General features: G+C 35.0%; 2 protein-coding genes across 3 annotated transcripts; one reads left to right on the top strand and one right to left on the bottom strand.

Annotated features, from left to right (window-relative positions):
* Positions 1–3732: 3732 nt before the first annotated feature.
* LOC117617123 (zinc finger protein jing homolog) lies at positions 3733–11623 on the top strand. Its single transcript, XM_034346384.1, has 7 exons — positions 3733–4303; positions 5238–5284; positions 5410–5455; positions 6875–6952; positions 8285–8413; positions 10260–10339; positions 11019–11623. Exons 1-7 carry the CDS (start codon positions 3821–3823, stop codon positions 11125–11127), a joined length of 972 nt encoding a protein of 323 aa, XP_034202275.1. The 5' UTR covers positions 3733–3820; the 3' UTR covers positions 11128–11623.
* Positions 11624–14248: 2625 nt separating this feature from the next.
* LOC117620373 (homeobox-leucine zipper protein HOX11-like) lies at positions 14249–16271 on the bottom strand. Of its 2 annotated transcripts, none has more exons than XM_034350554.1 (4): positions 15733–16271; positions 15264–15580; positions 15018–15097; positions 14249–14849 (listed from the first exon to the last, which is right to left on the bottom strand). In XM_034350554.1, the coding sequence occupies exons 1-4, from the start codon at positions 16097–16099 to the stop codon at positions 14522–14524; spliced, it is 1092 nt and encodes a 363-aa protein (XP_034206445.1). In that variant the 5' UTR covers positions 16100–16271; the 3' UTR covers positions 14249–14521. The 2 variants fall into 2 exon arrangements, with proteins under 2 accessions (XP_034206445.1, XP_034206447.1); XM_034350556.1 differs by having other exon boundaries at positions 15264–15577.
* Between the last annotated feature and the right edge of the window lie 259 nt (positions 16272–16530).

The following is a 16530-nucleotide window of genomic DNA, read 5'->3' as shown; positions in this document are numbered from 1 at the left end:
TTCATAGGATACAAGCAGTGTTATTACCCTATACTGGAACTTTACATGGTAGGCATGCATTAGGAAAAGGTTTTTTTTAAGGAAACAAGCAGTATTATTACGCTATACTGGAACTCTATTGAACAGTTCTTTCAATTTATTGACATTTTTTCTAACTACAAATACTGTTACAGCACTGCTTTTTGGCAAGGGACAAGCATTTTGTTCAAAGATGACATACAAAGCTTATTAAGAGATACTGAAATTTATGGACAAATCATAGATGCGTATGCCGAGATACTTCATGATGATGAAAAGAAGGATCCTGCAAGACAACAGAATGCATACATCACGTGCTACGCATACGTAAAGATCATACCTATCCCGTTACTTCTAGTAAAAATCACAAATTATTCATCTTCCTATATCATAACACTATCTTCTTATGCATATCATAAACTTCAAGTGCATAGCTATATATAGAGCAAAATATAAAGCATGCTTTGTTACTGAATATCTGTTAATACTATGCCATAAAAGTACACTGTTAATATTATGTCATAGAAATGCACTGTTAATACTATGTCATGGAAATCATCTCAATTGTAGGGTATGAACAGTATAACAACTGTTCATACCACTTACTGGAAGTTAACAACTACGTCATTTCATTTGCATAATAGGTACGATAAAGAACCCAAATAGTACCAAACATCAAAACCAAGTTAACACTAAATAGTGTTTTACAAATTAAAATTACAAAGAACCTAGATCACTGAGAATCTAAATCCAAGAACAATAATTATCATTTTTCTTGTCTTTTATTCAATTTTCTCAATAACCAAACATTAGATAGCATACATAGATAGAGCTAAACAAGTCAACAACAATGAGAAAAACAAGCATAATGAATTCTAAATCTCTAATTCCAAATATTATATCATTCTAAAATAGAAAATGCAATATAGCAATGACTCATATTGACTAATTAAAAATTTGACGCCAAAAACTCATTCCAAAATTCTGACTACCACCAACTCTAGCATCATCGGCGCTCCAAAGAATAAAGAATCAAATTGAATCACCATATCACCATTGCCAAAATCTTAATTCAATCATACACTAAGCAAACACTGTTAATACTTTGTAATAGAAATCAACTCAATTGCAGGGTATGAACCGTATAACAATTGTTCATACCAATTACTATAAGTTAACAAATGTTCATACCACTTATAGATAACAAATTGTATACTACAAATCAACTTCCCAGCTTTGGTCATTCCAATACCACTATCAATAATAGTCAAGGTATTGTTGTTTTTGTCAGGGATGAAGAGCTCTGGCTGACCATCGAGCTTGCTCTTGTCAATTATACTCTCAAATCCAATGTTGTCAAGAGCCTACAAACAGAGCATGACATAATGAGCCAAAGGAAATTCAATTCAAACAAAAACATTATCGAAAAAACTTATTCTCTACATAGCTTTTCCACATCAATTCAGCAAGAGACAAGAACACTAAAGACTTTTTATAAAGAAATTTGAAAAGCATGCAAATAAACCTTCTAAGGAAATACCTGATAATTAATTATTTTAAATTATGAGAATATTTGAAAATTAGAATAGAAAACACTCAATTTTAGGGTGAGCCAAACACGGAATCTGAAGGCCATGATTTGCTATGAAAGGCTTACCTTAATGATAGAAAACCATTATTCTTTCTTTCAATCAGTCCTACCAGAACCAAGCCTGTGAACTTATTTTTCTCCAAGTTTCTGCAAGTTCAAATCTATCACGATGCTTTCTAACAAATTAAGCATTTACAGTACTTTAGACATATAACCAAATACTCTTACAGGACAGTCAAATTCTGGAATTTAGACAAAATTTCTGGAATTAGTCCTGTTAAGTTGTTGTTTGATAGATCCCTGAAATCATGAGCAGCTCAATTCATTTACCTTAAACGGAATTGTCTACCTTCTCATTACATTAGCAAATGCAGTAAGACCACTTACAAAGATTGTATCATTGTGTGATTGGATATAGAAGCAGCTATCTCCCCTCTTAAGCCACTCGAGGACAAGTGCTCAAAAGAGGAACCAAAAGCTATGACAGAATCAACAATCAGAGCAAAGGAAGAAAAAAGAAATTCTAGGCAGCAATGTAGTTGAAGGTTTGTACCTTGCACACATCTCCAGATCTACAATATGCAACATCTGGCTTTGGAAGAATCGTCGTCGTCCGCGTCTGCAAACAGGAGATCCGGGTTGAAAATCGAGAACACCAAACGGATCTGGTAATTTTGGAATATGTCGTTGGTGAAAATCAGCGATCTGTCGGGGTTAGTGCAGGCGAAAGAGAAATCGTCTTCATCTTCATTCTTCTCGCATCACCACCGGCGTCAGCGTTCTAAACACCTTCGTTCTCTTCCATTTCTGGTCCTTCTCTTTATCTAAAGCTGCAGTTTTAGGGTCACTGAGCTTGGAGTTGAAATATACAAAGAGCTGCTCGTATTCAAAATTTGTTCTTCAAATTCCTATCATAGCTGGCGAGTTTTGGACCTGTTTCAAAAAATTCAAACGAAAAGGTCAAAGCCGTAATTTAACATAGAAATTAAATCCAAAAATCAACAGCTGTCTATTTTTGGGTTTATTTTGGGTGTGTTTCTATCTTTTAAATAGTGTAGGGTATATTTATAGTTTCATGTCTAGAAATGGGTATTTAACTAATTTTGTAAAAAAAGAATCTATTGTCCAACGATGCTTGAACTCAGGCTGGAAAGTCGTAGGCGCTAGTAGCTGTAGTCGTAGGCCAAATTGGGCTTTGCTTGTTTAGATCTTGGGCTTTGAGTTTTTCAGCCAACTCCCTTCGCTTATGGGCTGTGTTTCATCCTTGTAGATTGATTTTTTTTTTTTTCAATGACAACAAAAAAAAAACAAAAAACAAAAAAGATTAGGTTTTCAAATATTCGCTATAGATAAAGAAGCCTATTGACATGTGCCTGATCCAAATTCAAAAGGCTAGTAAAGGCTTTTTATCACAAAATATTCAGATTGTGTGCTTAAAATTTTTTTGTGTCAATCGTGATTCTCAACGTTAAAATTCGGATGCTCATGAATGGTCCATGTTATTAGTTTTTGTCAATCGTGATCCTCAATGTTAATTTGTTGATATAATACATATGTGGATGTTTTGTAAAATTTTCGAGTAACACAAAATTACCTTTGTGTTATAAAACTAAAGGGAAATTATAGAGAGAAAAGAGAAAAGAAAGGTAATATAATTTGTTCTCTCAACTTGTTAGCTTAATCTTTTATAAGTACTTATTTATAGGCTTACAGTCACAGGGACCAAATTGATGTATAAGGAGTAATTTTAAGGACTATTAATGTCATAAAAAATACATAAATAATAAAATGTGATAATTTTGCAAACCTCAAGATCAAGAACCATTTGTGATAAAAAGCCAATTTATATTTAACCCCCAACAGTAAAATAGTCCATTAGCGGCTTTAATATTTGATTATATATGATATGAGTTTAACAAGGGAGGCAAGTGAGCCGTTGGATGAATCTGGCGGTACTAGTTTAATCAGGTGCTTAAGCTGGTAGGCGCGAAAAAAGGAATTTAACCTAAAATTTTAGTTTAATCACGTGTTAAATTGAAGCTGAGTTTAAAAACATTTATAAAAAATTGGATATTTAAGCAACAAAAAAAGAAATATGATAAAGATAAATAAAGAGAGTTTGGGTGGGTGTGCAGTGGGAACTTTTCTTTAAGATTCAAAAATTAAAAACCAAAGCGCACCAAATTCCCAAAATTCCCCGCCACTGCCGCCATGGCCATAGATCCCAACCACACCACCACTACAGCCACTGCCGCCATGGCCGCCGCCATGGCCACCGCCACAGCCACCTCCACTGTCCCCACAACCACCACGAGACCCATAAGACCCATATCATCTTCTCCTGTTCCGAATCTGTACCCAAGCCAAGCCCTCCCAATTCGAACCCAATCACCATCAGCATCTCCAGTAGCAGCAGCAGCACATCACAATCAGGGGGTTCTTTACCCAGTGGCTTCTTCAGGCCGAGGCTTCATTCCCAGGCCCAGTTGGTCCGCCACTGCCGGAGGCGAACACACAGTCACTGTGGCCAACGCCGGAGGAGGAGGAGCTGGAGCTGCCTACCCATCTCGGCCCTTACTCAATTTCCCTCCTCAGCAGCCTATTTCTCTGCATTTGATAAGACCCACCTACAACTTGGCACCATCTCCTCTTCCTCCTCCGATTAAGGGCCTTCCTCTTTCTTCAACTCCCGAGGTTTCTACTTTTCTGTTTTTTGTTGTTGCTTGTCTTGGTTAATTGGTAATGGGCAGTTGCGATTTTCACAAAGAATTTACTTAATCTTTCATTCTCTAGACTCTGGTGTGATTTGCTTTGTTCAATTGTACATACGTATTTAGAGGTAAACTTAAAAAAGTTTGGTAATGTGCTTTGACTCGAGGAAGCCTCTTTCTAAGTGTAACTTTTCAGTTCATATACGTTGGACTAGTTTCATTACTGCACACATCTTTTTTTGTTGGTTGAATTTATCAGGGGAAATAGAAGGTCAAATTGAGGTTGGGTACATTTTTCTTCTTTTTCTACCCATATATTTATGTATAACTTTTTTGTCTATAATTAAACACATGCTTTCACAGAAGGTTTGACTTTGAGCACGTTGAAGGATGCATAGCACCTGGTTGTGCTTCAGACTCTTAAATAGAAGAAAAAAATAATGGTAGCAATGTAGAGTTTAATTGTCCTTTTGCAAATGTTAGTCCATGCCTAGTGAAACTCCTCATTGAGCATGCTTCTATGATTCTTGTCTTAGAAAGATGGTGTGTCTCTTGAACTTGTCAAGTTATTAGGCAATCATCTTACTATGTTTCTTTCTCGTTTGATAGCACTACGTTGAATGTTGTTGATGTCTAAGAAGTTAATGTGGTTATATAACACCTAGTATTTTGTGGGCAGGGTGGCTTTTGAGTAACCTGGTTGACCAAAATGGGTAAACTAGATAATGGATTTAATTTTGACATGAATATTATTCCAATCGGAACATAAGAACTTTTTGGCCATTGAATATTCTAAGCCAATCTGAATAAAGGATGTTTGCCTTTCGTTTTTTTCTGTGTCATTTTGTTTGCCTCAACATTATCATCTGAATGCAAGATTTGAAGGATTTATTCAGCATTTCTTCTTTCTGGTTTAGGTTGCTCCATCTTCAGTGCCTGACAGCAATGGTTTTAAAGACAACAGGTAATGTTGGATCTAGTGTAAATAGTTTTCTTTTATTTGTTTTGTTTATTTCTATTTGCAATAAGAATTCTTTTTCTTCGAATTTTTCACTGACATAAATAGTTTTCTTCTTGTGTTTTCTGTAGGGATAAAAGCAGAGATGATAACTTAGCTGTCATCAGAGGTCGAAAAGTAAGAAACACTTTGCTTGCTGATTGTCTGTCCATTTATAAATGCATTTTAATATCTTTAAGTTAGTAAATGCTATTAAGACTTTCTATTGACTCTAAATTTATTTGCAAAGGATGTTCTCTTGTTGATGTCAAAGATCTCCCTTGTTGGGAGTCATGTATACATTATATCTTTTTTCTAGTTTAAGTAATCATGTTGCATGGTTTTACTAACATATTTTTTCAGTACCTAATTTAATTTTCATTTTAGGCGTGGATATTGGTAGGATTTCAGTCCCTAATTAATGGGAAAAATGACTATCTCATGCTATAGAGAAAATATATGTTTTGACACAGTTTTAATTGTTTGTTGAAGGCTTTGTTCTTAAAGTTTATGATGGCTTTTTATGGAAATAAGCGCAGATGGTAGAAACAATCTGTACTGGGATTTAATTTCTTATTCAACTCTCTATTTAAAAGTTTTACATTTTTGTTTTTTTTCTTTCTTATTCTCAACTTTTTGATAATGGGCATTGTGGTTGTGAATCAGCAACTGTGCTTGGTGAGTGTAGGGTGTATATGGATCAAGCACATAAAATAAATTATCTGTAGTAAGATGACTTAAGGAGTGGTACAGATCAATTCTTCCCCTTGCTAGGAGGGATTGGAATGAGTTGATGATAAACAGTAAAGTATTTAGGTGGGATTTGAGCTAAGGTCTGGCTGGAATAGAATCAGCATTATCTGGTTGTTTTACTTTGTTGTCCTTTTTTCTTTGTACATAGGGGAAGAAAAATGTCATTTTGTCTTTCCTTTAAATGTCCTTGAATGATAAGTACGAGAAGGAAAATCTGATTTTTTTTTTTTTTTTCTTTCTTTCTTTTCCATTTGTTAAATTCCTTTCTTCCCTTTCCTTCATGTCAAGGAAGTTATTTAATCCCCCTTGCTGATGATAACATTCCTGGAGTTGCTCTTCATACTCACATACACGGATATGTCTCTTGAAGGACCTCTTCTCTCTTTGTAAAAAAATTAATTAGAAACTGCTGGCCTATCTTCCGTTATTGCCTCCCATGGACACCCTACACAATGTGATCCAACCCAATCCCCATCAATTGTATATTTATTCTGCCAAATACATTAAATATAGTAGTTATGGTGCATAATGATCTAGATGTCATGCCTTTTGAATTCAATATAGTTTAAATAAGTAGTTTTAATGTTAACTATTTATCACAGGAAGGAAGTTCTAATACTACTGTCAGCAGAAATAATAGAGAAATAAAATGCAACCTGGATTATATCTTTTCTAAAATGAATCAATCGATCCTTGATGGAAACCTTTTTGATGTTTTGTAGATAACAATCAGAATGCAAATTAGGACTAGCCCTTAGTTCTTACACTTCTGTTGGTGTTAATTATTTTGAATTATGTATGCAGGTCAGAATGACGGATGGAGCTTCTCTATATGTTCATTGTCGGTCATGGTTGAGGAATGGAGTTCCTGAAGAATGTCAGGTTGGCATGAGATTTTTTTTTTTTTTTTTCTGTAATAATTTGTACTTTGCTTTTATCCTAAGAATCCAGTGTTTGATGATCTTTTGCAAGCCTAATTTGTGTTCAAATATAACCTGAGTTGCTGTTAGAAGAGCTCAAATCTACAAATGCAACTTGATGTAGAATTTTTTAATTGGTTAATATTTCGAGAATACAGACATAAGTTCCCTGAAATAATAGTTTTTTTAATGCAATCTTTTGAATTCATCCAGTCTAACTCTTTGCTAACGCCTCCAGGATGAATTATTTGGTCATATGAAACAGTGAATATGCGTAATATCACATCTTATTACTACTTAGAAGCTAATCTACTTATTCAAAGAAAATAAATTACTTAACAGATTCATTAGGACAAAATGCCTTACTGTAATACTAGTAGCTTCACATCGTTACCATCAAAATGCTTATTCTCAAAGAAAGTGTCATTATCATCAAAATGCTATGGTCCTACTACAACTGAAAAAGAAGATGGCATTGTCAACTATCTGTGGAAGGATTGAAGTATTTTTATGGCCTAAATGGTAAAACAATTGACAATAATGATGAATAACAATATTTTATATACTATCTTACCTCAACAAGCCTACTTTGCAATTGAGTCCTAATAATTGGCCCTTACTTACAAGAGAAGTCTTTGTCTTTTTTTATATATTAATACAGTTTAATCTGGCAAACAAGTTAATTTTAGGTTGAAACTCATATAACTGAAATTCTTTTATTTCAACTGTTTTAGAATGACTGCAAGACATATTCTTTGCCCAGCCCTATGTGTTCCCCTTATTACACTATGTCTCAGTCCACACAGATGACCCCTTATTGCTGTAGTTATTAGTCTTTGTTACATGCCAAGGGGTATACTTGATCAAAAAAATAATAATAATAATTGGTAAACTCATTTCTGGATTTATTGTACTAATTGAATTGGAAACTGCGAACCCAAATGATTGGAACTTTTATTTCCCTTGAGAGTATTAGTATACAGATCCAATTTATTTCATTTTATTATTGACTTAAATGTTTAAAATGTTAATTTCATTGTTGTGACATTTCTGTTACCTGCTGCATTATTATGCCTTATTTATTTTAGTTTATGACAATATTGGTTTCTGCTTAATCTCTTTGGGCTTTGGCTTTGCATTTAGAATTTAGAATGTGGGAACTGGCCTAATTTTTCGTCTTTTTTCTTCTTCTTCTTCTTCTTCTTCTTTTTTTTTTTTTTTTTTTTTTTTTTTTTTTTCTCAATTTCCATGTTTCTTTTTATTTACAGTCTGAAAATTTTGATTCTGTTGGCAGCCACAATATGGCGATACTGTAAGGTCTCTTCCAAAACCATCACCTATACCTATGGCAAGTGCTACTTTGCCAAAGAAGGAGGAAGGTGAACAAGAAAAAGAAGGAAAAAAAGATGATAATGAGGATGAGGTTGGTTTTTTATTATAATGATTACTATTTAGCAGTAATAGTCATTGTTTTGAACTGATATAAAGGAACAAAAAAAAAAATCAAGATTCATGACTTAAAAAGTTCGTTTGGTTCCAGCGACAAAGTGATGTGTATTGTATTTGCCTCCTTTAGGAGTATCTCATCTAGGTCATATCAGTGTCATGTAATCAAGATACTTCTTGACCCAAAACAATGTATACTTCCACAGACAGGAAGCATCAAATAGAAAAATAAATTAGTTTCAAAATGATAATATGAGTGCCTTTTGCAGTGTCAACATCCACATATACACTGGTACACTACTGTCCCTAAAAGTATACAAGAATTAAGCATGCTGTCTATAATATAAGGGCACAAATATCTCTGGATGAATTTTGTGTGCCAAAAAACTATACAAGAATTTTGTTGCTCCTTTAGAAAATGTCTTCATGAACCTTTAAAATGATGCTGAAGGATGGTTTACCAAACTTTGTCATGTGTTCAACCTTAAGTCGATTTTCTGAATCTTGTTTTTTGGATTTGACAAAATTCCATAAAAATTATGAACAAAGTGATTTATATATATGCTACAAATTGAGGACGAAAAATGAATTAAGAAATGATATGTGAAGTTGCTCATTTTTTTGAATAATCACTTAAATTATCAGTCTAAAGGCTGTTTTGTTTTTGGTAGTCCGAACTAATAACCATTCTTCATGATTAATCTTAATAAATTCATCAAGCATCCTTTTTCTGGATAGATTCTGAAGGTCTAGTTTTAAGTAGTACTTTTGAGTGTGTTAAATTCTGGGTATTTTGTAGTCTGAAGATAATCTGTTGTGATCTTGTAATGCAAGTCCTTCTTCACTCTGTGGGAAACCAATTGTATACTACAGAGTTTTCAAGTTTCAAAAGATAATATACAACATATGTTGGTATCTAGATAAAACATGCATGCATTGGCTGTCTGTGTTTTTGAGTTTCAGAGAAATTAGAGAAAGAAAATAGGTACATAGATAAAAGCACACTTTGTATGAATGCATGGATATTCTGTCAAATTGGAGGATTATAGGTTTTTCTGTTACCTCCAACCCCCAGGCGGGCTATGGGTCTGCTTTATTGGTGTTCAGAGAAACTTGATTCTACTTGTATTGCTTTTACCTTTATTTGGTTGACCTTTTGACCCAGGATAGTTTTACTCAAGGATGAAAGTTTTGGCTGTGCATATAGTATCAGCCCTCCAATTAAAAGATATATCGATTTCGGTTTTGGTATCGGGGTATAACAATGTTGTTGGTGTCAATTGGAGTAGAATGATTATTAGATTAATTGGATATTTAGTTTGTTTGATGGCTGAGTTAGTAGATGGGTATTCAATTAAGGTTTAGTTTGGTTCATATTTGACTTAATTAGAGGGGTTTTTTTATTTTTTTTATTTTTTATAATTTGCATCTTCTTCCTTCTATTACCTTCAAAAGTTGTGAAACTTTTCTGGGTTTTAGGCAGATATTGGGAAATGTCGGAATTATCGTCAAATATTAGTGTAATCCGGGAAATTCTCAGAAAACATCGCGAATATGGGGGAAAGAAATAGGCTTACTCCCCAGTATCAGTGTAGACACTGAAAATCCGACATATCGGCCAATATTTTCATCCTTGGTTTTAATGTGGAATAGGTTTAATCCAGCAAGTTTTAAATTTAAAGGGCATTGAAATTAAAAGTTGAAGCTTATATATTTTTGCATCTGTTCTTTCCTATACCAAATGATGAGATCTATAGCTCTTATGAAGAAAAAAAAAGTTATTAGATCTTTTGCAATTTGAGTTTCCTTGTTCTTGCGTTCAGGATGAGGAGTACATTCAACGTTCATCACCACATGATCTGTTAAAAAGACATGTCAAACGCGCCAGAAAAGTTCGAGCACGGTGAGTTTCTCACACCTTCAGGTTCTTACACATACCGAGGTGGCTTTCCCTTTGTTACAGATAATCGTTTTAAGGCTTGATGAGGCTGATTTATACACATAAAATTTACACCTTAGTTGAATTTGGTGGCTTTAGTGATGCTTGTGACAAGAAATCTTAAAGGAATTATCCGTTATATTGTGAGATTAAATTCTAATGCTTGCACTTGGACCATAAAAATAATGTGGGAGGGTCAATTTGCACTTGATTTATGTCATCCAGTTTTTTTCTGTTAAAGGAAGATGTTGATTGTGAAAAACATATTTGAGAAGTGAATTCTGTTGCCTCCAGACTGATTTAATGGGTTCATCTAGATTGGCCTTAAGGGTGGAGGAAATGGAGTGTTTAATTTGAAATGTTAGGTTGCCAAAATAAACAAAAAAAGACGTGTTAGGTTTTAGCATGTGTCTGCAAGTTCTCATTAAATGTCACACATGCACCGTTTTTGTTATGCGAAGTTTCAAAATGTATTGCAACTTAATTGTTCATCTGCCTAAATCAACAATTCAAGAAAGATGGTATCATTTCCTCTTTGGATACAGAAAAGTCTATATTTGAGATGTGCTGCTTTCCAAAAAGGTTCTGATTACTCTTTCTACAGATAAAGCTTGCATAGGTTGACTTGGTGTTTTGCTTATAGGTTAAGAGAAGAACGCTTAGGACGAATTGCAAGGTACAAGTCTAGGCTTGCTCTTCTCCTTCCTCCTTTGGTAGAACAGTTCAGAAATGATCTAGCTGCTGGAAACTGACCCAAGATTACTCTATCAGACGTCATTAACATTTAGCACCTTCAAGGATTTTCACGCCAAATTAGTAGGTTCATTTTTAGTTATTTCCAACTTTGATGGCAGAATTGGTAAATTCATATCCAATCAAGTTCACTGTATAAATTGTCTTGATCTGTTTTATGGATAGTTGTACATTTGTCGCGCTTTGCTGTAATGGTCGTCATTGTGTCACCATGAAACAGATTACAAAATGTTAGTATAGACCTGCCCAGCCCAGGGTAGATGTTAGGAGAAGTGGCAACTGAGTGAGGTACATTTTTTTCCCCTGCCTTTGGTTGTAAGTTGAGTGTTATGAATTCTTACGGCACCAAATAGTTCAGTTGAGACAGATTATTGTGAAAATTCTTTCAGATTCAGTTTTCATAGAATTTCTTTATCAGAGGATGTAATGAACTGATGAGCTTTAGACTTGTAATGCATATTGTCATATTTTTCGAGTACTTTGTTTCATTGTAAACGATTGTGATATTAATTTTGGCTGGAGATTTGTGTTTGGTAAGATACAGAGTCACCAACTGATATGAGCTAGAGCATCTACTTCAATGATTAGTCCTATCTTTCACTCTTTGGTTTATGCTTTCTTGTGTTTCTGAATTCTCATCAGATCAGAGGAAATTTTTAAAAATAGCCAAATTTTGTCAAATTAAACTGAATATATTATAGAGCAAAACTAGGTATGGTAACACCAAATTCGGCACCGACCCGATAACTATTTTATTTAAACTTTTTTCCTTAATAAAATAAAATAATTAAAATTTGTAAGTTAGTACATCTAAAGTGCAATAATTCATATAATAAGGCAAACTTGGAAGTGAATTGGTTGAAAAGTTGACAATCTCATTCACAATCATTCACAACCACATACATAATCCTAACCCTTACAATCTTTTGAAATGTCTAAAAAGTAATAGCGTATTTCGCGAATTTTCCTACCACAAACATAAAACATAGAACAAGATTAGTTCCTTTTCTTTTCTCGTACGTAATTCTTTTCGGAACAAATCCTATGGATGTCGTATATCAGTGGAAATTGCACTTTGTATACAGGTGTTTGTTTCGGTCAAGTGGTTATTTTATTTCCACCTTATAATTTCCATTATTTTCCGATAAGGATTTGGAGATGGGTCCATGGTCGGTCTCATTTTTTAATCATGATTGTCCTCTCGCAATCTTACACCACGGTCCACGTGGATGGCCTCCCACAACATGCATGTCTTGCAGAGGCCAATATTGAATTATGGAAAATGATAGGAAAATCAACTTTAGATATCAACTCGTGTATAATCTTTCTAATAGAATGTGGAACTCATTGTATTTGTGGGCTCTTCTTTTATTAGAAAGATGATACACAAGTTGGTATCTAAAGTTGGTCTCCCTATCATGACTCTTGAATTATATATCAATTTAATTACACTAAAAATAAATCTTTCGGATTATGCATGATAAGTCTAATGTTTTATCCAAAGCTTGTGGTGAGGTTTTCTCCCAGTCATTAACGTTCCGCAACCATCCCATCCTTAAATTGTCTTAGTTCTAGCAATATGTTAAGAGATTGTGTTAGATGTGAGCGTGTGGAGAGAGCAATCAATGTAATCTGGGTTGAGCCCTCTAGGAATTGGCTCTAGAAATCTCTCAAATTTGTAGGAATCTTTGTGAAATCTATTTATAGCAAGTTAATTGTCAAGAACTCATGGGTAGAACTTATCCTCAAAAACTGACTTGCAAAGAAAGAGTGTCCAAAAGCTCTTAAACTACTCCAGAACATGCTATTATTTCAATTAATGTGGAATCTTGATTCCTGACAGATTGACTAATATTTTATTCAGGCTTCGTTTGTATCTTTGTGGTGAGCAAGCGTCATTCGTTCATTACGACTCCCAAGCTTTTGAGCAAATGAAACATGGGAAACAACAAAATTTGCTACCTCACAACAAACTTTAGTTTCTAAACTTTCATCGTCTCTTTTTCTATATAAAATTTAAAATACGTAGGTAATTATTCTTAATCACTTGATTTACAAATTATTATTATTATTTTTTTCATACTGACTTAATAATAAGGGAATTTCTGAAACACTCGTACCCTCTAACATTTCCTAACTGGACACATATGTAAGTTGAGGCCCCCCACTAGATGTTGGCATCACACACATGTAAAGAATTAGCTGTGTAATCAACATGATATTGAGTAAGGCTTTTGCTTTGGAGATAATTCAATGGCTTGAGCTAATGTGTTTTTAATTAAATATGCTCCTCAGGTTTTACATGCGGTATTAGAGCAAGTCAAGCAGCATGTTTTCAGGTTTTTCTTTTCAATTTCTTGCTGGTGGTTTTGGTACAATGATGAATTAGGGCTGTTCACATAAGCTATAATTTCTCCGAATCGGTATGAGGATAAATTATCCTATGTCGTGACCTATTTCTCTTCAGCATATGTAAATTGCTTGAGTATGTTCACTCACTCCTAATTCCTAAACTTCATGGACATTCATAGCATAGAAAGCTCCCTCACGGTATCTCACTCACATGACATGTTGGAACATTGGTGTGTATTGGGGCCCACTTTAAGGGACAAACATTCATCAATATGGCATTCCGGTCCCTACTTACCAAAAACCCTATTGTCTTCTCCCTTGACTTGTCCCCACAATTTTCTTTAGGCTGGAAACACTCCCCAACTACTACTTTCCATGAAAGAAATATGATATCAACCCCACGCCCACGCCCACGCCTCCTCATCAAATCAAACGGCCCTTGGAAATTTTCAATGCATCAAAAGAAATCGTCAAAATTCCCCAAAGACGCACCTCATGTCCCTACAGCTTGCCCCTTGCTTTCATTCAAAGCATGCTTCAAGCCTTCAACCTCGGCCAATCAAAAAACTCAACAACCCTTTGATTCATTCATTCAACCAAAAATATTACCAAATAACAAAACAGAAGAAGATTGAAAAAGAGGAGGATGGTTATAGGACCATTAGCTTGTAGAAGTCCTCTGAATCACGGTTTAACACTTGTGTAAAAATAATTCATCAAAAACATATAAAAAGAAAAACTTTAGAAAGTTCCTACTTACAGAGGAAGGAGAGAAGTATTTTTCTTATTGATCCTATAAATAATTTGTTCTTTTATCCTCTCTGGTTCTATCAAACGGATGGGGCTTTGAGCAAGGGGAAAAGACAAAAAAGAAAATCCAATTCCATAAATACCACAACATGAATAAAAGCTATTGATCATTTCCCTAATACTTTTGTCTATATATGTATGTACACACACACCCCCCAAATTAATCAAATTTAATGTAACCCAGTTTGGAAGGAAGCTGTATATATTAAATAAATATGTGACAAAATGTGATCATGAAGCTGCAGAAGAGTGATGGGATTGGGGTTGAGAAAATGGATAGAATCTTGGGAAGCCATCTGCTTCTGCTTGGGCTTTTGTAGTTGTTTTGTTGTTGGTGGTGGTGGTGGTGGTGGTGTTGGTGGTGGCGATGCGCTCACAGGAAGGGCACATGGTGAGGGTTGTGGCTGGTGATTGCATGTAGAATGGGTTTGAATGATGATGAGTCTTCAAAGCCCTCAACTCCTGTAGCTCTTTGTGTAGCCTTCTGTTCTCTTCCGTTAGTGTCTCACAGCATCTCTTGAGAAACTCACAGTCAACCTCCGTTTGCTTCAGCTTCGTCCTGCACTTACATCATCATTCATCATCACTATCATCATCATTTACAGATTATTATTATTATTATTTTTTTTGTAAAAAAAAAAAAAAGAGAAAGATAAAGCCTTACTTTTATCATCAAGAATAACATAGTCTTGCTGGGAATTAATATATAATATAGATGTATATATACCTTGCTCTTCTATTCTGGAACCAAACTTCTACTTGTCTTGGACGAAGATTAAGCTGTTTTGCCAGCGCTAGCTTTTGCTTCTGCCAACATTGTAATATCATAAATTAAATAAATATATATATATATATATATATATTTGTATGGATATTGTTTTTGTATGGTCCAGATTCACATAAAGACACAACATTTCAGTATGTATGGAATATGGATGTATGATATTCTTTTGTGTTAGGATAGTATACTTACAGGGTTGAGAGTGTGGTGTTCTTTGAAGCTTTCTTCAAGAAAAGCAGACTGTTCTTTAGAGAGCCTGAGCTTCTTCCTGGTGTTGATGCCATTGATGTCATCCTCATCACTTGCTCTAGAATTAGATTGCCTTTCTCCCTCATCCCCTTCTGCTTCTGGAGAGTGACTCCTCTTTCCTCCACTGCCCCTGTAATTGCTGCTGTATAACCCTATATCCATCTGAAACGACGACGCACCACTGTTTGTCGGCGACGATGACACCGCCGCCACTTCCTCCACTCTGTTCACGTTTTCTGATGAGCCCCCTCCTCCTCCTACTATCCCAACCCAATTATTACCAGAAAAATAATAATAATTGTCACAAATTAAATTAACTAAAATTGTGAAAAAGAAAGAAAAAAAAAAAACAAACATACACATACACACAAGATCTTATTGGTAAAGGTGGGATTGTATTGGAGCCTCTCACCGTTTTGATCTGAAGGAGTGGGCCAAGGGAAGCCATGGCTGCTGCTTCTGGGGGCTACAGGAGTGTGGGGGAGAAGATCAAGTTGGACTGGTACATCTGATTTGGAACCACAAGCAGCACTAAACCTACTTAGATCATCATCATTTTGATGATCATTTCTATCAAGTTGTTGACCTGCTTCTCTAGGACTAGTACTCGTACTGCTGTCACAGCTTGGACCGATTGATAAGCTCATGCAAAACCCTGTCGTTTTGGAGGCGGCCATGATGACCCGATCATCACGAGGCTTCTCTGATGATGATGATGAGACTAACCCAAATGGCTCTGCAGGAGCTTGCACATCTCCTAAGCTCAAACAGAGCTCCATCTTTCATTTACAGAAGAGGAAGAGGAAGAGGAAGAGGAAGAGAGCTTCTCCAGCTTCAATGGGGTTTGGTTTGGTTTGGAAGTTTGGACTGATTATTGATTAAAAAGCAAAGATCTCCTGGAAAAGAGTCTTTTTTATAGAGAGAGGAATGGGAGACCATAAATTGCATCTGTCAAACCATACAACCGCAGACCCAAGTCACCTTTTCTTATTCGTTTTCTTTCTTGAAACTTTTTTTTTTTTTTTTTTTTTGGGGTTAAAAAAAAAAACAGTACAATAATAATAATTGGGGATGAAGGTTGTGGGAAACCAGTTTGACCGACAAGCCTTACTGAGGTTGACAAACACACGTGAAAGCCAATTTTTATTAGTGAACTGTGAAGGAGAGGAAAAAGCAAGAAGCTCATAAAGCAAAGCAAAGCAAAGCAGGA

The sequence above is a fragment of the Prunus dulcis genome, chromosome 2 (assembly GCF_902201215.1).
Source record: "Prunus dulcis chromosome 2, ALMONDv2, whole genome shotgun sequence".
Taxonomy (NCBI): Eukaryota; Viridiplantae; Streptophyta; class Magnoliopsida; order Rosales; family Rosaceae; genus Prunus; species Prunus dulcis.
The sequence above is the reverse complement of the archived record's forward strand: the minus strand, read 5'-3'. Positions and strand labels throughout refer to the sequence as shown.

What these genes read in the sequence shown, in the direction of transcription:
- LOC117617123 (XM_034346384.1), top strand. Translation starts at nt 3,821, where the DNA reads ATGGCCATAGATCCCAACCACACCACCACTACAGCCACTGCCGCCATG. An exon ending in CTCTTTCTTCAACTCCCGAG is followed by an intron (nt 4,304 to 5,237) that starts GTTTCTACTTTT and finishes TTTCTGGTTTAG; the next exon opens with GTTGCTCCATCTTCAGTGCC. An exon ending in GCCAGAAAAGTTCGAGCACG is followed by an intron (nt 10,340 to 11,018) that starts GTGAGTTTCTCA and finishes TTTTGCTTATAG; the next exon opens with GTTAAGAGAAGAACGCTTAG.
- LOC117620373 (XM_034350554.1), bottom strand. Translation starts at nt 16,099, where the DNA reads ATGGAGCTCTGTTTGAGCTTAGGAGATGTGCAAGCTCCTGCAGAGCCA. An exon ending in AACACCACACTCTCAACCCT is followed by an intron (nt 15,098 to 15,263) that starts GTAAGTATACTA and finishes CAATGTTGGCAG; the next exon opens with AAGCAAAAGCTAGCGCTGGC. An exon ending in TTCCAGAATAGAAGAGCAAG is followed by an intron (nt 14,850 to 15,017) that starts GTATATATACAT and finishes ATGTAAGTGCAG; the next exon opens with GACGAAGCTGAAGCAAACGG.